At 42.8% G+C, this 22,319-nt stretch overlaps 1 protein-coding gene across 2 annotated transcripts in view; it reads right to left on the reverse strand.

Moving 5' to 3' along the window:
• agap3 (ArfGAP with GTPase domain, ankyrin repeat and PH domain 3) overlaps window positions 1-22,319 on the reverse strand; it is a 655,804-nt gene that overhangs the window by 305,606 nt on the left and 327,879 nt on the right. For both annotated transcript variants that reach the window (XM_072569614.1, XM_072569615.1), the window contains exon 2: window positions 3,899-3,957. In XM_072569614.1, coding sequence (XP_072425715.1) covers window positions 3,899-3,957 — 59 coding nt within the window. The remainder of the gene's footprint in view (window positions 1-3,898; window positions 3,958-22,319) is intronic.

The following is a 22,319-nucleotide window of genomic DNA, read 5'->3' on the forward strand; positions in this document are numbered from 1 at the left end:
GGGATAAAGCCTCTTCAAGATCAAGGAGGTCTCCTTTGTGTTGAACCCCAAGAGATGGGAGAGATACTAAATAAATATTTTGTATCAGTTCTCACTGTGGTCTAGAAAAAAGAGAGAAATAAGAGCTCACATTACAGAAGAGTAAGTTTGGAATATCTTAGAGTACAAAGGTGGATAAATCTCCAGGATCTGATCTAATGTATCCCAGAACATTGTGGAAAGTATGAGATCCCTGGCAGAAATACTTGCATCGTCTATAACTACAGGTGAAGTGCCTGATGACTGGAGGGTAGCTAAAAAAAGGCTGTAAGTAGAAATTGGGGAACTATAAACCTGAGAGTCTGACCTTGGTTATGGGTAAATTGTTGGAGGTGATTATAAAAAATAGGATTTACGGAAATTTAGACAGGCAAAAATTGATTAAGGATAGTCAGCATCGTTTTGTGAGGAAAATCCTGTCTCTCAAATTCGACTTTTTTTTTGAGGAAGTTACCAAAAATGATTTGGACGAGAATATGGAAGGTATGGTCAGTAAGTTTGTGGATAACACCAAAACTGGTGACAATGTAGACAGTGAAGAAGGTTTTCTAAGATTACAAAGGGATCTTGATCAAATCAGTCAATAGGCTGTAAAATAGCAGGTGGAGTTCAATCTGGATAAATGCGAGGTATTGCATTTTAGTGCAACAAACAAGGGTAGAACTTATACAATTAATGGTAGAACCTTGGGTAGTATTGTAGAAAAGAGGGACCCGGGGTGCAGGTACATAATTCTTTGAAGATTCCGTCACATATAGAGAGGGTGGTTAAAAAGACATTTGGCACACATGCCTTCATTGCTCGGTCCTTTGAGTTTAGGAGTTGGGAAGTCATGTTGAGGCTGTACAGGGCATCGGTGAAGTCTCTTCTGGAATACAGTGACCAGTTCTGGTCACCCAGTTATAGAAAGGATATTATTAAACTGGAGAGGATTCAGAAGAGTCATTCAGTGGGAAACATTATCACGGAAAGTGAGGGCACTCTGGTAAGCACCGCACTGAGACAGCTGTCATGGAAGAAACGCTCCAGGCTGCTGGCACTCAGAGGAGTGCCTGGGCTACCTGCTCAGGCACAGACAGTAGGACTCCTTATCGTTTCAACAATGAGGGACTTCATACAAAGTAATAGGGAGGAGTAGCAGTGACAGATCAGAATTAGGACACAATGGCCCTCCTTATCGAAAACCAGCATCTGCAAATTGAGTCAAGCCGTTGTCTGGCTGCATTTGCAAGATCAAAAGGAGGAGCAGAAGTAGGCCATTCAGCCCATCAGATCTGTTCTGCATTTCAATGAGATCATGGCTGATCTGATAATCTTCAATTCCACTTTCCGTTTTCCCCGTAATCCTTGATTCCCTTACTGATTAAAAATCAACCTTAAATATACTTAATTATCCAGCCTCAGCAACTCTTTGTTGAGGTAAGAAATCTACAGATTCACTACCCTCAGAGAAGAAATTCCTCCTCATCTCTCTCTTAAATAAGTGACCCCTTATGTTTGCTGCAATAGTTCCTAAGGATTGGACAGTAACTAATGTATTTAAGAAGGGAGAAAAGGAAGATAAAAATCAGTGAACTATAAACTGGTTAGCTTGATATCAGCAGTGGGAAAATGACAAGAGTCCTTTATAAAAGCACTTGGATGATAGTGAGTGACAGGATCAGAGTCAGCATTGATTTACAAGTGGAAAGTTGTGCTTGTCAAATCTGCCAGAATTTCTTTGGGGATATAACTAGTAGAGTGGATTAGCAGGAGCCACTGAATGTGGATTACTTGGATTTTCAGAAGGCTTTTGATAAGGTTCCACACAAGAGATTAGCGTGCAAAATTAAGGTGCATGAGATTGGCAGACAGGAAACAAAAAGCATAAATAAACACATTTTTTCCAAGTGCAGACCAATGGCGTCCTGTCGGGATCAGTGCTGGGACTCCAGCTATTCACAATATATTGTCACAATGATGTAGATGAGGAAACCACATTTTATATCTGCAGATGACACGAAGCTGAGTGGGAGGGTATGCTATGAGGAGGACGCTGAGTAGCTTCAGCATAATTTGAACAAGTGAGTGAGCAAATATATGGCAGATGCAGTATAATGTTGATAAACGTGAGGCTTTGTAGCAATAACAGGCAAGCTGATTATTATGTGAATGGGAAATGGACAGGTCCTTGTACACCAGCTGATGATAAGCCTACAGGTGCAGGAGATGTTGAAGAACACAAACGGTATGTTGGCCTTCATAGCAAGAGGATTTGAGTACAGGAGCAGGGATGTCTTGCTAAAATTATGCAGGCCTTGGTGAGACCACACCTGGGGTACCATGTGCAATTTTGGTCTCCTTGTCTGAGCAAAGACATTCTGGCAATGGAGGAAGTGAAATAGAGGTTGAGCAGACTAATTCCTGGTATGCAGGACTGATGTGTGAAGAGAGATTGGATCAGTTAGGACTTTATTAGGCAATGGAGCAGATGTGAGACTAACATAGTAAACTGCTGTACAAAAGATGTGGGTCTCTTAGGCTAAGGACTAGTTGTTTGGCTAAGCTATTTGGAGATAGTGAGGACTGCAGATGCTGGGAAGTCAGAGTCGAGGAAGCGTGGAGCTGGAAAAAGCACAGCAGGTCAAGCAGCATCAAAGGAGCAGGGGACTTGACGATCCAGGTCAGAACCTATCATCAGGACATGGCAAGTTAAGGTAGGGATATTGTGACAAAGCAGGTAGGTGTTAAGTGAATGAATGCTAAGACAGTAAGTGAGTAGCCTTGAGATGCAGTCTGTTCAACCTGTGACCTGGGTCCCCACCCCTGTGCATAAACTGTCACTGCTGCAGCCTTTCCATGTGAATCGCTGGTGTGTTCTGCGATGCCAGACTGTTTCCAGAGCACACTGCTCTTCTATCAGTTATGTGCCAGGATGGTCATGATGGGTTAGAAAATGGCAATTGCCAATGTCCTTCGAGGAGGAGTGTGTGAGGCTGATGCCCAAGGATTGTGCCTTCACCTACAGCCAACATCGAGGTTGTCTGGAGCAAGCAGCGAACTGAATTCATCAAACACATCCTCGGATTTCCTTGTTGGGTTTTCCAGACATCTGCTTGTTGGGTGCATTTGGTAAGATAGGAGTATGAATATTGATGAAGCAGGTGGGCTGTTAACACAGCATTTAACAATCAATAACAAGCACCAATTTACATCTCACCACTACCGGGCAAGAATCTCACTACATCCCTTGTGAAAACCATAGCAGATGGAGCAAGATAATCTCATCGTTGAGACAGATTTGGAGATGCCGGTGTTGGACTGGGGTGTACAAAGTTAAAAATCACACAACACTAGATTATAGTCCAAAAGGTTTAATCGGAAGCACTAGCTTTTGGAGGCGCCGCTCGTTCATCAGGTGGTTGTGGAGGGCTCAAGTGTAAGACACAGAATTTATAGCAAATGTTTACAGTGTGATGTAACTGAAATTATACATTGAAAAAGAGCTTGATTATTTGTTAAGTCTCTCATCTAATGGAATGACCATGGTAGTTTAACTTCTTTCATATGTAAATCACAAAATTTTTTTTAAAAGTTACATTCTCAGGTTAACTGTAACAATTGGTGTTAGCTAGATAAGATGTTACCTGACTGAGCTTCTGAGTACCACAGAAAAGCACTCCTTCTCCTAGCCTTAAACAGCACTTAAAAGATAGAATTATTATCTTAAAGTTAGCCATTGGGTTCAGCAAGGCCAGAAGTTTTAGTCAGCCAGCAATAAATTTAAAATGGAGCTCAACGGGAGGTACAGGTCTGACTTTGGTGTTCAAATATTTTTGACTCAAACAAAACAAAACTAATTACAGAAGAGTTCACTTACCACTTTCAGTTCTGGGACAGAGCGGCTCAACGTCCACTCCTGGCTATTCACAAATGAATCTGTAACAAATAGTACAGGCCATTTTAGTTAAAAGTTCTGCCCACAGCTAAACAATAAAGAAAACAAGTTCAATGTTAGCATCTTGCACAGCATCAGGACAGTCCAATGCATTTTATCACCAAAAAGTTACTTGTGAAATGTAGTCACAATAATAGGACACAAATGACACTGAGCCAAGCTCAGCCACAGCTGCTCATGGAGAATTAGTCATTTCAAGTGGCACATTGTTCCATTAACATTAACTGGAAAATACATCATCTTTAATAGTAACTGCCCCAATACAGCCAAACACTGCCTTCCTGAGCTGTGTCCTGTCTAACAGACTGCATTGTGTATATCTCATCATGATGTAGATATAGGGGCCTGCTGCAACTCACTAGTAATTCCCCACCACACTGTGTCACAAGTTGTATTCAGGAAAACATAAGAAAAGGAGAAGTCATTCAGCAGAAAAGCTTGATCCGCCACTTAAATAAATTACCTGCCATTTGTAACTTAAACCCATTTAAGCTAGCATGCTCCAGAAAAATCTGCATTTTCAAAGCTGATAACAGAGCCAAACATGAATATTTTCTGGGTGACAAGTTCAAGGTTTCCATGACCCTTTAAAGAAGTGGTTCTTTATTTCACTTTTCAATGTCTTGGCTCTAACTTTAAAATTTAATTGCCCATGTTCTGGACTTCTTCCACCTGAGGAAATAGATTCTCTGTATCTTATCTATTACAGAGTCAAAGTGTTACAATGCAGAAGGAGGCCATTCAGCTAACTGTGACTCCACCAGCTATCTGAGCATTTTGATTTGGTGCCAGCTTATCACCATTTCCTCATAACCCTGCATATTGTTTCCAATTAAATAACCATCCAATGCCCTTTTGAATACCTCAATTGAACCTGTCCCCACCACATTTCCAGACAGTGCATTCCATCAACTAACCACTCCGAGTTAAAAGGTTTTTTCTCACTTTGCATTTTTTCCTCTTTTGCAGAATTTTATGACACTTCCTTCTAGTTATTGTTATCCTTTTACAATTGGGAAGAATTCCTCCCTCTGACTAAAGTTTCTATCAAATCTCTTCTGAGCCTTCTCCTCTCCAAGGAAAGATGTCTCAGCTTCTCCAATCTTTCTTCAAGACCGAAGAATCACATCCCTGGAGCTTTTCTGGTAAACCTTTCTGCACTCTGGAGTGAGGTGAAATCTGCAGATTTGATTCTGTACTTGTGAGATTTGTGCAGATTTATCTTAAAGTGTTCCATTGGTGGAGCAGTCCAATTAAAACTCAATGTAGACTGGCTCAGTATAGAAGTCTTGTAGCACAGTGGTAATGTTCCTATCTCTGGACCTGAAGAAATGGGTTCGAGTATCAGATGCTCCAGAGATGCCATGACATTTGTGAGGGGGTTGATTAAAAATATCTAAACTTGATCCTCATTAACTGATTCAGAGCAGCCCATTGTGTTGGGTGCATGTATAAGTAGCCAACTTACTGCAAACTAGCACTTCTGTGAGACTTCCAACAGAGTGCTAGAGTTGAATGAAGGAAAAACAGAGCTTTTGGAAAGTTGCTTGCCTAAATGAAAAGGCTGGTTGGCCAGTAGGATTGGTGAGTATTTCTTGTCTCTTAGGTAAAACTAAGGCGTTCAGTTTGCGTTCAGGTCTCTAGAAATTTTTTTCTCTTTCTCTAACATCGTACTCGTTGGGTATCATGTTGACTTTGGTACATTTAAAAATCAAGGGTAAAGAGTGGGGATTCTTCAATTGTAAAGAGCAGGGATGTTGTCATCATTAGTTAATAGGTTAAATAGCAGGTCAGGTGATCTGTTGCAGCTGCTGGACACTAAGGTGTTCCACAGGGAACAAACAAGTAGCAAATATTTGCAATTTGAGAAACTTCGAGCCTGGACTGGGAGCTGGAGTCCACTGTGCAGACAGTGTTGCAGCCTGGAAGGGGGAAAGTTACCTGGACACTTTTCTGCAGGAGGTTTTAAATTAGGTAACTCACACTTGGTCTGTGATTATGATTAGGAAGGTGTGCCTGTATGAGAGGCAGATATGGGGGTTGTGATAATCCCATAAGGCCCATTGGGAATGACTAAACAATCTCCCTATAGAGCTTGCTGACTGAGTTCCCTTGATAACAAGCAATGGCCTACTCAGCTAGAACTCATCACTTTAGCCCTCTTGTGGCACAGCGGTAGTGTGGATCAGGAGGCTTGAGTTCAAGACCCACCTACTCAAGAGTTTATAACAACATTTCTGAACAGGTTGATTAGAAAAATAGGTTTAAAAAGTACTACAAGGCCCCTGGAGGATCACTAATTAATCTCCTCACGAACTTTTTTTTAAATTATAAAGCAGACCTCAAGGGTGGTATGGTGGCTCAGTGGTTGGCACTGCTGCATCACAGTGCCAGGGACCCAGGCTTGTTTCCAGACTTGGATGACTGTGTGGATTTGCACATTCTCCCCGTGTCTGTGCGGGTTTCCTCTATGTGTTCTGGTTTCCTTCCTAAGTCCAAAGATGTGCAGATTAAGTGGATTGGCCACGCTAAATAGGCCCAAGGATGTGTAGGCTAGGTGGGTTAGCAATGGGAAATGTGGCGTTACACTGGGATGCTCTTTGGGTTGCTGCAAACTCAAAGAAAAGGAAATAATGAGACCCAAAGGGCCTCCTGTGATGCAGCGGTAGTATTTCTATCTTTGAGCCAGAAGGCCAGAGTTCAAGTCCCACCTGTTGAAGAAGGGTGTAGTAACATCTCTGAACAGGGTTGGTTAGAAAATAGATTAAACTTCTTTAAAAGCAGACCCACCGACTGTCTGCTCCTCTTGCATTGTTACATTTGTACTTGGGTGTTCTTGGGGAAGGAGCATGTGCTGTTCATCAATGCTCTAGGTGCTTTTAGAGAGAGGTGGACACTGGGGGGTGGGGGGCAGTGCTTTATTCCCCCCTCCAACTCCAGTTTGATTTAGCCTCTCCCAGCTCACCCAACAACCACCCCCCCCCCCTTCACTTTTGATGGTTTACATTGCCCATAATGGGCTTTGCCTATAAATATCTCATTGGCTACATGCCTATTTTACCAGGGGCAGTTATCGTTTTTTAGAGGCATTGTGAGATTGGGGATGGGAAAGTCACTGAGTTGTTTGTGATAGCATTTCTGGGTGTGAAAGAAAAAAATAGCAGACCAAGGGATTGGTCTGCAGAACTGTCTGTTCTAGGCTGGGACTAGGCTATGTACACAATGAGTAGTGGCTCTACTTTGGTGTAAACGATATTATTTTCCAGTCAGGTTTTCTGAGTTATTACAGAGTCCTCAAGAGCAGCTGTTGAGGAGCCTCTGTAAGTGCAATTGTCCAAAAGTGATAAGCTGTGGACAAGAGTGAGGACTGCAGAGAGGATGAATGATTAGAAGGATATTGGTCAAGTGCAGGGAAATGGTGTTAGCATGGATAGACATTTTATTCTTTTCAGGCATGAGTGAGAGTCCTAAAGGGTTTGTTACCTCCTTGGCATCAGGGTTAAGGACATCTTCTTGGAGCTAGACAGGACCTCGGAGTGAGAGCGGAGCTGGTGGAATTTGAATTCAATTTTAAAAATCTGAAATTAAGAATCTAATGATGACCATGAATCCATGACTCTCACTGGAGTACAGGTTCCCCACTCTCCTGAAGTTATACTCAACAAAAAAAAAACCCCGTCTAGTTCACTAAGATCCTTTAGGGAAGGAAACTGCTATCCTTCTCAGGTCTGATCTACATGTGTCTTGAGACCCACAACAATGTGGTTGATTCTTAAACTGCCCTTTGGAACGGGCAACAAATGCTGCTCTAGCCTGCAATGTCTTCATTCCTTGAATGAATTTAAAAAGGACATTGGTACATCGAGATTGATAAAATTAGAAAGGAGGTTCTGCTGAAAGATTCTGAATAGTTAAGAACGAAGTTAAAAATCAGAACATCCCAGGTAATTATCTGGGGTTGCTACCTATGCCATGGATGAACTGGCATAGGGTAAAGAAAATCAAGGCATTAAACGTGTGTTCTGAAAACTGGTGTGGGATTTTCGTTCAGGGGGACTGACACCAGTACTGGGGTAGAAGGGTGGGTGGTGCTGGAAAAACACAAGATGCTGCCTGACCTGCTGTGCTTTTCCAGCACCACACTCTCGACTCTGTTCTCCACCATTTGCAGTCCTCACTTTCTCCTGGGGTAGAAGGGAGCTAAGTGTCCTAGCAACTTAAATGGAATGTCATCCTTATTTTCCAGGGAATAGAGTATAAAAATAGCAAACTCTTGCTAAAACACTTCAGGGCACTAGAATACCGTAGCTTTGGGCCCCATACCTAAGGAAAGATGTACTGGCAGTGTAGGCAAATTAGGTTGATCCCACGTATAAAAAGAATTTCTTTAGAGGAAAGTTTGAGTAGATTGAACTTGTACTCTTTCATGCTTAGAAGAACGAGAGACAACCTTATTGAAACATACAAGCTTCTTGGGAGACTTGTTAAAAAGGATGTGCAGAGACTGTTTTTTTCTCGTGGGAGATCTAAGACCAGAGGGTATTATTGCAGAGGGGTCAAAATATGGAATTCTTTACTGCACAGGCTAATTAAGGCTGGGTTGTTCAGTATAATCAAGGCAAAGATTTTTTTTTGATCAATAAGGGAACTGATTGAGTTTTTGGAAGAAGTAACAAAGAGGATTGATGACAGCAAAGCGGTAGATGTGATCTATATGGACTTCAGTAAGGTGTTCGACAAGATTCCCCATGGGAGACTGATTAGCAAGGTTAGATCTCATGGATTACAGGGAGAACTAGCCATTTGGATACAAAACTGGCTCAAAGGGAGAAGACAGAGGGATGATGGTGGTGGGTTGTTTTTCAGACTGGAGGCCTGTGACCAGTGGAGTGCCACAAGGATCAGTGCTGGGTCCACTATTTTTCATCATTTTATATACATGATTTGGATGTGACTATAAGAGGTATAGTTAGTAAGTTTGCAGATGACACCAAAATTGGAGGTATAGTGAACAGTGAAGGTTACCTCAGATTACAATGGGAACTGGATCAGATGGGCCAATGGGCTGAGGAGGGGCCAATGGAGTTTAATTTGGATAAATGTGAGGTATTGCATTTTGGAAAAGCAAGTCAGAGCAGACTACACACTTAATGGTAAGGTCCTATGGAGTGTTGCTGAACAAAGACCTTGGAGTGCAGGTTCATAGCTCCTTGAAAATAGAGTCCCAGGTAAATAGGATAGTGAAGAAGGATTTGGTGTGCTTTCCTTTATTGGTCAGAGTATTGAGTATAGGAGCTGGGAGGTCATGTTGTGGCTGTACAGGACATAGGCTGGCCACCTTTGGAATATTGCTTGCAATTCTGTTCTCCCTCCTATTGGAAGGAGGTTGTGAAACTTGGAAGAAATCAGAAAAGATTTACAATGATGTTGCCAGGGTTGGAGGATTTAAACTGTAGGGAGATGTTGAATAGGCTGGGGCTGTTTTTCCTGGAGCGTTGGAGGCTGAAGGGTGATCTTATAGAGGTTTACAAAATCATGAAGGGCGTGGATAGGATAAATAGACAAGGTCTTTTCCCTGAGGTAAGAAGTCCAGAACTAAAGGACATAGGATTAAGGTGAGAGGGGTAAGATATAAAAGGGACCTGAGGGGGAACTTTTTCACGCAGAGGGTGGTATGTTTATGGAAAGAGCTGCCAGAGGAAGTGGTGGAGGCTGTTACAATGCAACATTTAAAAGGCATCTGGATGGGTATATGAATAGGAAGGGTTTGGAGGGACATGGGTCAAGTGCCGGCAAATGGGACTAGATTAGGTTGGGATGAGTGGTGTGGAAAAAAACTGCTCTGTGGTTTACTAAAGAAATCAAAAATAGTATTACAAGGAAAGGCATATAATTTTGCAAAAACAGATGGCACCCAGAGTATCAAAAACAGCAAGGAATTATTAAAAGATTAATTAGCAGGGAAAGAACATTCGTGAAACAGACTGTGAATTCCAGATTTTTATTGGATTCAAATTTCATCATCTGCCGTGGCAGGATTCAAACTTGGGTCCCCAGTACAATTGGAGAAAGTGAGGACTGCAGATGCTGGACATCAGAGTCAAAACATGTGGTGCTAGAAAAGCACAGCCAGTCAGGCAGTATCCGAGGAGCAGGAGAGTCGATGTTTCGAGCATAAGCTCTTCATCAGGAACGGGATGTTTGGATTAACAGTTCAGTGATAAGTGCTGTGGGAATGGATAATGGTGAGGTGGGGAGTATTAAAAACTGCTAATGGGGCCCATCAATGGTTGAAAAATAGGTTGGCTTGGTGAAAGCAGTCCATGTGATGACAGGGTCTGTTGTGTGGGGACTGTGGTAAGGACATGGGAGAAGGTGCTCAGGCCCTAAAATTACTGAACTTGATTTTGAGATCTGAAAGCTGCAGGGTTTCCAACCAGAAAAGTTTCCAACCAGAAAACCAGAAAAGTGTTCACTGGGGAAGACACAAGCAATCTCCCTGAGGTAACAGTGGCTGAAGGACCTGAACTTAAGGGAATTTCTATTTGCCAGGATTTGGTGTTGGAGAGACTGTTAGGTCTGAAGGTTGATAAGTCTCCGGGACCTGATGGCCTGCATCCCAGGGTACTGAAGGAGGTGGCTCGGGAAATCGTGGATGCGCTGGTGATTATTTTCCAGAGTTCAATAGAATCGGGGTTGATTCCTGAGGATTGGAGGGCGGCTAATGTTGTGCCACTTTTTAAGAAGGGTGGGCGGGAGAAAGCAGGAAATTATAGACCAGTTAGTCTGACCTCAGTGGTGGGAAAGATGCTGGAGTCTATTATAAAGGATGAAATTACGGCACATCTGGATAATAGTAACAGGATAGGACAGAGTCAGCATGGATTTATGAAGGGGAAATCATGCTTGACTAATCTTCTTGAATTTTTTGAGGATGTAACTCGGAAGATGGACGAGGGAGATCCAGTGGATGTAGTGTACCTGGACTTTCAGAAAGCTTTTGATAAAGTCCCACACAAGAGGTTAGTGAGTAAAATTAGGGCGCACGGGATTGGGGGCAAAGTACTAGATTGGATAGAGAATTGGTTGGCTAATAGGAAACAAAGGGTAGTGATTAACGGCTCCATTTCGAAATGGCAGGCAGTGACCAGTGGGGTACCGCAGGGATCCGTGCTGGGACCGCAGCTTTTTACAATATATGTAAATGATATAGAAGATGGTATCAGCAATAACATTAGCAAATTTGCTGATGACACAAAGCTAGGTGGTAGGGTAAAATGTGATGAGGATGTTAGGGGATTACAGGGTGACCTGGACAAGTTAGGTGAGTGGGCAGATGCATGGCAGATGCAGTTTAATGTGGATAAATGTCTGGTTATCCACTTTGGTGGCAAGAACAGGAAGGCAGATTACTACCTCAATGGTATCAAATTAGGTAAAGGGGCTGTTCAGAGAGATCTGGGTGTTCTTGTCCACCAGTCAATGAAGGCAAGCATGCAGGTACAGCAGGTCGTGAAGAAGGCTAATAGCATGCTGGCCTTCATAACAAGAGGGATTGAGTATAGAAGCAAAGAGGTGCTTCTGCAGCTGTACAGGGCCCTGGTGAGACCACACCTGGAGTACTGTGTACAGTTCTGGTCTCCAAATTTGAGGAAAGACATTCTGGCTATTGAGGGAGTGCAGCGTAGGTTCACGAGGTCAATTCCTGGAATGGCAGGATTGCCTTACACGGAAAGACTGAAGCGACTGGGCTTGTATACCCTTGAGTTTAGAAGACTGAGAGGGGATCTGATTGAAACGTATAGGCTTATGAAAGGATTGGACACTCTGGCAGGAGGGAACATATTTCCGTTGATGGGGGAGTGCCGAACCAGAGGACACAACTTAAAAATACGGGGTAGACCATTTAGGACAGAGATGAGGAGAAACTACTTCACCCAGAGAGTGGTGGCTGTGTGGAATGCTCTGCCCCAGAGGGCAGTGGAGGCCCAGTCTCTGGATTCTTTTAAGAAAGAATTGGATAGAGCTCTTAAAGATAGTGGAGTCAAGGGGTACGGAGATAAGGCTGGAACAGGATACTAATTAGGAATGATCAGCCATGATCATATTGAATGGCGGTGCAGGCTCGAAGGGCAGAATGGCCTACTCCTGCATCTATTGTCTATTGTCTATTGTCTAAAATGATGTGCTGTTCTTCTAGCTCCTGCTGAGCTTCACTGCAGCAAGCCCAAGACAGAGGTGTTGGTCAGAAAACAAGGTGATATATTAAAGTTGTAGATAACTGGAAGTTCAGGTTTATTTTTATATTTTACTGTGTACTGTACTGATCATTACTTACAGAAGGATAGCAGCAGGTCAGAGAAGGTTTACTAGACTACTACCTGGATTGGGTGGATGACCTTATGAGGAGAGGCTCGACAGGCTAGGCTTGTATCCTCTGGAGGATTGTAATGTATGAGATTCTGGCGGTTTGGAGTAGAAGGTTGACCACAGAATGTGGAAAGTATGTTTTCTGGTGTGGGAGAATCTAGAACCAGGAATCACAGTTTAAAGATAAGGGGTGCCAATTAAGACAGAGCTGAGCATACTTTCTTTCTTAGTCTTTGGAATTCCCTTCATCAAAAGGCAGTGATTGCAGAGTCTTGAAACATTTTTAAGGCAGAAGAAGGTAGATTCTTGATTACCAAGGTGATCAAAGACTATCAGGGATATGCTTCCTGTTGCCTGCGTCTTCATTATATCACTTCATTGCCTGACCAACATCTCTGTCTCAGGCTTGCTGCAGTTCCACCAGTAAACAGTGACGTTAAAATGAGATCAGCCATGATCTTATTGAATGTTGGAGCAGATTCGAAGTGCTGAGTGGCCCATGCTTGTCCTTTGTTTGCATATTGACACGCACAAGTACATACTACCAGCTGTGCACTCACACTTTCAACCATCGTAGCCTCCTACAGGAATTCACTTGTTATAATCCACCATTATCCTATTCTCCTGCATACTGATAGCACCTGTAACAAAACCCTTCTTCAACTATCCTTTTAACATCACTCTAAACATCTCTGATGCTGTCAGAGTACACCTCGTGTTGGTTCCCTCTCCACACTCACTTTTCACAACCAGCTTTGAACTGAAATGTTGTACAAAGGAAAGCTGCTTCTACAGCATGGACACAATCCAGAAAGATGAGAAAAATGCCAACAACAGATTTCAATATGAGATGAGTCATGTCCTTCTGCTATTATTCAGAGACTGCAATATGTCAAAATCATATTCATGCTAGATTTTGGAAAACAGCTGTTATCACTGGACAAGTCAGATTCCAGACTGAAATCTGACTTGATAGATCATATTTTTATTATATCTTGGTTTAAACTTGGCAGGTTCTCAGTGAAACATGAGCACAGATTTGGTTTCAACACTAAAAAAGAAATTTATTATCCCAAAGTAATGAAGATAAAATAGAATAAAGACGGTGGCACAGTGGTTAGCACTGCTGCCTCACAGGTTTGAGTTTATGAATTATTTGTATACAATATAGATATAAGGATTTGAAGCACACAGTAAACTATAGTTCCATTAATCTCAAAAGCAGCCTTTACAGTACTCCAACACCAGAGAAAGAATTCCCTTTTCTGTCCTACACAGGGTTCGACATAGCCGTGGCATCAATTCCCTGATATTGAGAATCTGATCACCACTACCTTGAGCCTTCACAAAACCAAACTAGACTTTCTCAACTTCAGGGCCAAACACCTCCCATCTAGCACTTCCAAACTGAATTGCTTACACAGAGCTAACATATTCCTTAACAGTTCTAAATCATGTCCTTTTGTAAACAGCAACTATTTTACACAACCAGCTTCAGCCAAGGCTTCTGCAAAAACTGCCAAACTGAAAAGCTTTTTCCAAATTATGAGTTAACTAGAAGATCATAAGATGTAACTGCAGAAGTAGGCCATTCAATCCGTAAAGCTGGCCCTGCCATTCAACAAGATTGTGGCTGATCTGATAATTCTCAACTCCACTTTCTTGTCTTTGCCCCATAACCCTCGATTTTCTTACTGATTAAAAATCTGTCAATTGCAGCCTTCAAGATAGTTTAAAAACCCTGCCTCGACAGCTTTATCTGGTAAAGTATTCCACAGGTCCACTACCCTCTGAGAAGAAATTTCTCTTCATCTGTTTTAAATATGTGGCCTCTTACTCTGAAATTATGCCCTCTGGTCCTAGACTTTCCCACAAGGGAAAACAACCATTCCACATTAGTCCCCTAAGAATTGGCCATGTTCAATAACGCCACTTCTCACGCTTCCAAACTCCAAACAGGCCAGGTTCAATCGACTCAATATCCTCATGAGACAGACCCTCCACACCTTGTACCTGACTCCAATGCCAGTATATTTTACCTTAGATAAGAGGACTAAAACTATGCACAGTATTCCAACTGTCGTCTGACTAGTTCCTTGTATAGTTTTAGCAAAACCTCCAAACTTTATACTCCATTCCCTTTGAAATAAAGGCCAACACACTGAACCTGGATGCTAAATTTTGTGATTCATGGACCAGGCCAGAGCCCCCAAAATATTTCAAGAAAGTAGCCCAGACCCTAACTTTGCTTGTTGTTTTAAGCAAGTGTAAGACAGATATTCGAGGAGTGATGCAGCTGGTCAAATCACTTAGTTTTAAACAATTTACTTACAAGATTACCAAATGAAACACAACCAAAAGGTAACAGAACACAGAGTAACTTAACCTAACCGAGCCAAAAGCAGAACAGATAATACCAACTTAATGATGCTGTTCCCAATATTTGAAACAAACCCCATAAACACCCCTTGGTACAAAAGGTAAAATCAAACACAGAGTCTTACAGGAGAAAAATCAGAGAGGGATCAGCGTGGACTTGCTTCTTTCATCTTGTTGTTTCTTGGACCAGCAGCCTCAAACTGCCTGACTATTTTCAGGGAATAGCCAGACTGCCAAAACCAAATCAAACCAAAGAAATGCTGAGCTGGGAACACTGGCCACTCCCCTTTCATTGTGCAAGTGTTTTTAAAATTCGAAAACCTGTTTCCTGAGGCAGTACCTGTTAGCTATAATCAAACTGGCCCTAAAACTCAGACTTTTTGGAGTGTGTGTCTTTTACGACCTCTCTGAAAAAATGCCAAGGACAACCTAACCTTGTTAAAAGAGCAGCAACATCATAACGGATAAAGACTCTCAAATTCCTCTGTTCTGTACATTTCTGAAATCTTTCTCCATTTAAATAATATTCATCTCCTCTAATCCTCCTGCTAAAGTGTGTAACCTTATATTTTCCCACATGATGTTCCTTCTGTCAGGGTTTTTCCCACTCACTGTCTACATCCCTATGCAGATTCTGTGTGTCATCCCCACCATTTGTCTTCCCACCTATTTTTGTATCAATCATAAACCTGGCTACAGAATATTCACTTTCCTCATCCAAATCATTCATATATGTGGTCCCAGCATTTATGCTTCTGGCATTCCACTTCGTTACACGTTGCCATCCTGAAAATGCTCCCCTCATCCTAACTATCTGTTTTCTATTAGTTAGCTAATCCTCTATCCATGCTAATTGACTACATCCAATATCATCCAAAGGGCGGCACGGTGGCACAGTGGTTAGCACTGCTGCCTCACAGCACCAGAGACCTGGGTTCAATTCCCGCCTCAGGCGACTGACTGCGTGGAGTTTGCACATTCTCCCTGTGTCTGCGTGGGTTTCCTCCGGGTGCTCCGGTTTCCTCTCACCGTCCAAAGATGTGCAGGTTAGGTGAATTGGCCAGGCTAAATTGCCCATAGTGTTAGGTAAGGGGTATGGGTGGGTTGCGCTTCGGCGGGGCGGTGTGGACTTGTTGGGCCGAAGGGCCTGTTTCCACACTGTAAGTAATCTAATCTAATCTAATCTAATCATGGACTCTTATTTTATTTAATAGCCTTATGTATTTCTGAATCAAAAAAATTCAATCTCTAACCTTCTCAACTGGAAGTTAGCACACAATTTATTAACTTATTCACTTGAAAATCTCTCTCAATGTAAACAAATTCCCATCAGCCTCAAAAACTCTCTCTCAAACCTTTATCTTTTTAAAAAGAAATCACCACAGCTGCGGAAATACCTACAACTTAATCACTAAACTCCTTCAGACATATAAAAGAAAACCCACAAGCCACAAAGTCAAATCATAACTCAAAAATTATATTAAAATATAAATAACTCTCACACCAGACTTCTCTCACTGGAAGCAGAGTGGCTCAGGGTATATCATCAACTCCAGCCCTGTGATACTGTACAAACCTGGAATTGCTCAACCTAAGAAATCTGTTATCCCAATACCAATTGGTGGTGTCATTATTATTTTCCCACAGCTAGCCCAACACCAACCTAATATTCCACAGGGCAACAACTGTATGAGCCCTCCTGTATACATCAGAGACAAGGTACAGCTGACACCTTAAACCCCTTGAGAAATATTACTCGTGATGTTTCCGCTAAATCCTGCAAATTTGCTTGTAGCATAGGTGCTCCAATAATGGGATCTACTCTCACGCCAACCTACCCATCAATAGTACATTGACTGGAGCCAATACACTTCTTTAGGCAATTATCCACACGCCTGACACAGGACTTCCAAAACAAGCTCTCTAGCACAGACTTCATCACGGCAAGTGATTACCAGCAAAGCAGAGGAAACACTTCAAAAACATCTTCAAAATCTCCCTGAAAAGATCCAATAACCCCACCAACTTGTACCCAAACTGGAAAAGCATCTGCAACCTGTTCAACATCTCTGAAAGGCTCAGATAGACGCCGCAAAAAGCTGACGGAATGTATGAAAATCCAAGCATCTCACCCACCTACTTTAACCACCCCTGGCCATCTGGAAAGAGTTTGCAGATCCAGGATCGGAGTATATAATCACCTCAGAATACACAAAACCAAGTGGGAAAAAGTGATCCATCGATCCCAAAAGACTCCCTCAGAATAAAAGGACAACCACAAATGACTCCAGTAAGCAATCTGCAATATACAAGAACTGGCCACATCGGTGAGCCTGAAACTGAGTGGTAGAGACATAATAAATTCCTTCCATTAACATGAATCAGGATCTGTGGATCAGGCTGAGGCAGTGCTCCCTTGTGGAGTGAACTGCTGTGTGGTGATAATGCATATTTTATGAAGTGCTCGGTATTCAATGGGTGTGGTTTGCTTCAGGTGCTCTTGAAGTTGTTTGCTGTGATTTCTGGAAGTGATTGTGTCCTCAGTAAAATCTGGAGTGCGGAAGACATGGAAGACTGTATCCAATCAATGATTAATTTGTGAGCTGCTTCAAGAAATATGCAAGACTTATAACAAAATTACTCAGAATACATCAACTGAAAACATTTAGCTGTCTCTATTTACTTTCTCCAGTTTGGCTATGACTATCTAGGGACAGTCGAGAGTGTGTTGCTAGAAAAGCACAGCAGGTCAGGTAGCATCGGGGGAGCAGGAAAATTGACATTTCAGGCAAAAGCCCTTCATCAAGAATGAGGCTGGGAGTCTCAGGGCTGGAGAGATAAATGGGAGGGGGGTGGCGCTAGGGTGAAGGTAACTGAGAATGCGATAGGTGGATGAAAGTAGGGGTTAAAGTGCTAGGTTGGAGAGGAGGATAGGGCAGAATAGGTGGGAAGGAAGTTGGACAGGTAGGACAGGTCATGAGGGCAGTGTTGAGCTGGAAGGTTGGAACTGGGATAATGTGGGGGAGGGGAAATGAGAAAATTGGTGAAATCCGCATTGATTCCATTGGGTTGGACGGTCCCAAGGTGGAAGATGAGGCGTTCTTCCTTCAGGTGTCAGGTGGTTAGGGAGTGGCAATGGAAGAGGCCCAGGACCGACATGTCCTCGGCAGAGTGGGAGGGGGAGTTGAAGTGTTCGGCCATGGGGTGCTGGGGTTGGTTGATTAGATTAGATTAGATTAGATTACTTACAGTGTGGAAACAGGCCCTTCGGCCCAACAAGTCCACACCGCCCCGCCGAAGCACAACCCACCCATACCCCTACATTTACCCCTTACCTAACACTACGGGCAATTTAGATTGGCCAATTCACCTGACCTGCACCTCTTTGGACTGTGGGAGGAAACCGGAGCACCCGGAGGAAACCCACACAGACACGGGGAGAATGTGCAAACTCCACACAGACAGACGCCTGAGGTGGGAATTGAACCCAGGTCTCTGGCGCTGTGAGGCAGCAGTGCTAACCACTGTGCCATGGTGTAGGTGTCTTAGAGATGTTCCCTGAAGCGCTCTGCGAGTAGGCGTCCAGTCTCCCCAATGTAAAGGAGACTGCATCAGGAGCAACATACGTAGTAAATGACATGTGTGGAAGTGTAGGTGAAACCTTGATGGATGTGGAAGGCTTATTTGGGGATTTGGATGGAGGTGAAGGGAGAGGTGAGAATGCAGGTTTTGAAATTCCTGCAGTGGCAGGGGAAGGTGCCAGGAGGGGAGGGTAGGTTGTTGGGGTGCATGGACCTGACCAGGTAGTCGCAGAGGGAACGGTCTTTATGGAAAGGGGGAGAGGCAAACATGAATCAAGTCTGGGACTACAATGTGAGTATATCATGACATTGTCGAGAAATGGTACTGAACATCCTATTTTCCTGTTGTCAAACTACCGTCAAAACCAGAGACATGAGGCATTTAATATTCACGTGTAACTTAATGAAGCTCATATTGAGCACAGTGTCCACACTATCACCTCTACAAACTCCAGGGGCATCTTCAGAGCCTGTAGCAGCTCAAGCAGAATTCAGCCCGTCCCCACCCCACTACTACACAATTCCCCATTGTCAAGGCATCAAGAATTGGTCAATACAATTCATCCAACATAGAACAGTGTAGCGCAGTACAGGCCCTCCAGCCCTCGATGTTGTGCTGACCTTTTATCCGACTCTGAGATCAGACTAACCTCCATACCCTTCATTTTACTATCATCCATGTGCCTATCCAAGAGTCACTTCAATGTCCCTAATGTCTCTGACTCTTCTACCACTGCTGGCAGTGCATTCCACACACCCACCACTCTCTGTGTAAAGAACCTACCTCTGACATCTCCCCTAAACCTTCCTCCAATCACCTTAAAATTATGCCCCTTTGTGACAGCTATTTCCAACCTGGGAAAAAGTTTCTGGCTATCCACTCAATCTATGTCTCTCATCATTTTGTACACCTCTATCAAGTCACCTCTCATCCTTCTTCACTCCAATGAGAAAAGCCTTAGCTTCATAAGACATGCCCTCCAGTTCAGGCAGTATCTTGGTAAATCTCCTCTGCACTCTCTCTAAAGCTGCCACATCCTTCCTATAATGAGGTGACCAGAACTGAACACAATGTTCCAAGTGTGGTCTAACCAGGGCTCCACAGAGCTGCAGCACAACCTTGCAGCTCTTAAACTCAATCCCCCACTAATGAAAGTCAACACACCATACGCTTTCTTAACTAGTCTATCAACTTGAGTGGCAACTTTGAGGGATCTATGGACATGGACCCCAAGATCCCTCTATTCCTCCACACTGCCAAGAATCCTGCCTTTAACCCTGTATTCTGTGTTCAAATTCAATGTTCCAAAATGGATCACTTCACACTTATCCAGGTTTAACTTCATCTGCCACTTATCAGCTCAGTTCTGCATCCTGTCAATGTCCCATTGCAACCTACAACAGCCCTTCACACTACCCACAACTCCACCAACCTTTGTGTCATCCCAGTAGAAAACTCCCAATAAAGTGACTGTTCCTTTCCTGCTTCTGACTTCTCCCCATACTGACACTGTCGACAAACCCTCCTCGACGACCTCTCTTTCTGCAGCTGTGGTACCATCCCTGATTAGCAATACCTCCCCTCCATTCCTTTAGTAACCTAAACTCTGGAACGTCCAACAACCATTCCTGCCTCTGTGATATCCAAGTCTCCATAATGGACATAACTTCATAGTTCCAATACTGATCCATGCTCCAAATTCATCACTCTTACTTCATGCATCAAATAGACACACTTAGACCCATCACACTGACTGCACCTTTGCCCTATCAACTGTCTATCCTCCCTCACAGAGTCTCTGCACACTAACTGGCTGTTCACTAGCTGCCCCATCCTCTGATCCGTAGCTTCGGTTCCCCAGGTTCAAACAACGTCATCTTGCCTGACATTCATCCTGAGTCATTAATGTTCTGGGAATAAAAAGCTCATCTAATAACCATTATTAATTGTTGTTAAAAAAAAAAGGTTCATTTATGCCCTTTAGGAGAGAAAATCTCAGGTCCTTACCTGGTCTGGTTGACATGTGACCCCAGACCAATGGTAATTGGTCTGGACTCTTAACTGCCCTCTGAAATAGCCTCGCAAGCTACTCAGTTTAAGGGCAATAAAGAATGGGCAATAAATGCTGGCCCAGACGACAATGCACAGATCAATTTTTAAAAATTAAACATGCTGTACATCTCTATGACTCTGTGTGTCAGGAAGCAATCTTCCATATAAAGGAGAGTAGGAAATGTACACTGTCTCCCCAAAATGATGTTGAGACACAGCATGTGGAAGCATCAATTTCCTTTTATACTCATTAGTGGAATCTGGGTGTCACTCTTATTGCCCCTGAGAAGATGGTCGTGAGCAGACTCCTCTAAAAGTAATTTCAAACATCCGTCTGTCAGGGTTCTACGTAATAGTCTTCCCACAGTGAACCTGATTCATTCAAAATCCGAGAAGTCACATTTCGGACTCTATTGGTTAGAAACTATAGAAGCATAGAAAATAGGAGCAGGATTAGGCCATTTGGCCCTTTGAACGTGTTCCACTACTCAATAACTCAGCACCCTGTTTCTGCTCTCTCCACATACCCTTTGATCCTTTTATCCTAAGAACTATCGCTAAGAAAAAAGCTTTTCATTGTGCCTCAGTACATGTGACAATAAATTCAATTCAATTCAATATACGTAAGTCCTTTTTGAAAACATTAACTATTTTGACTTCAATTTCTTGTAGCAGAGAATTCCACAGGCTCATCATTCTCTGGTGGATAAATGTCTCCTCATCTCAGTCCTAAATGGCCAGTCCTAAATCTCAGTCCCAGTGGCTGCTTGGTTCTGGACTCCCTGGTCATTGGGAACATCTTTCCTGCATTTACCTTGTCTAGACCTATTAGTACCTTATATTTTTCTGCAAGATCTGCCTTCATTCTGAAGTCCTATACTCCAACACCATGCACGTTATAAAACGGAGACAAACTACTGTTCAGCACTGGAGTCTCGGTGTAATTCTCAAGCTCGCTTTCTTGCAATATCATCGAACTTTGGTGTTTAGATGTCGGATTTATACCCAAGTACATCAATATTGCTCAGACAAGGTTCTAATGAGAGGTCATTGACCTGAAATGTAAATCCTGTTTTTCTCCATTGATGCTGCCTGTCTTGGTTTGATGTTATTTTAGTCTTGAGAACAGCCCTTTCTAAAACTCCAGGCATGAAGCACAAACAAGATAAACTGGTGACTGGCAAATAAGCAAATGTCACTGAATCACTGGCTGTGTGATTTACATTTCACACTGTCCAGAGCTCACAACCAGAATACCACAGTAGTACAATATCATCTTTAAGGGTAAAAGATGTTTTACTAATCAAACCTTCAGTCCACTTTCAAACACATATGTTTCAGTCTAAGGTTCCCAGAACAATGCCTTCAATGAGTTAAGGAGTGCTGCAAATCCTTGCTCCAATTACTTCTATGCAAACTGACTCATTAGATCTGTGGATCAACTCCGGGGCTTGGCTAGCAAAATACTTGTTAGTGCAGCTTCCCTGATGTGTGATTACAGTTGAGTATACACACATTCTGAGTAAAAGCACTAAGAGCAACCAACAGATCTCCAGCAGAAAGTGACAAACATGCAGCACACTTTCTTAACAGCTTTCTGCAGTCTGCAAGATAAACAAGAAATGATTCTATGTGGCCAGTGTTTGTTCTGCACATGGATAAAGTAAGCTTCTCTAAAGCTGACCTATCAATAATATTGCACTGTACAGCAGAGTTATATACTGACAAATCTGATTACCAGTACCATTTTCCAGCATTCCACAGGTACGGATATGTAGGTACCCGCAATGTACCCTGACATATCCCAATCAGTTCTGTACCACAGTTTTTAAACAGTGACTGTAAGGGTGGTAGGGACAGAAACCCTCATAACATTTAAGTAGTAATTAGATGTATATTTGTGATGGCAAAGGCTCTGGGCCAAGTGCTGGAAAATGGGATTCGAATAATTAAGTGGTTG

This window comes from Chiloscyllium punctatum, chromosome 5 (assembly GCF_047496795.1).
Source record: "Chiloscyllium punctatum isolate Juve2018m chromosome 5, sChiPun1.3, whole genome shotgun sequence".
Classification (NCBI taxonomy): domain Eukaryota; kingdom Metazoa; phylum Chordata; class Chondrichthyes; order Orectolobiformes; family Hemiscylliidae; genus Chiloscyllium; species Chiloscyllium punctatum.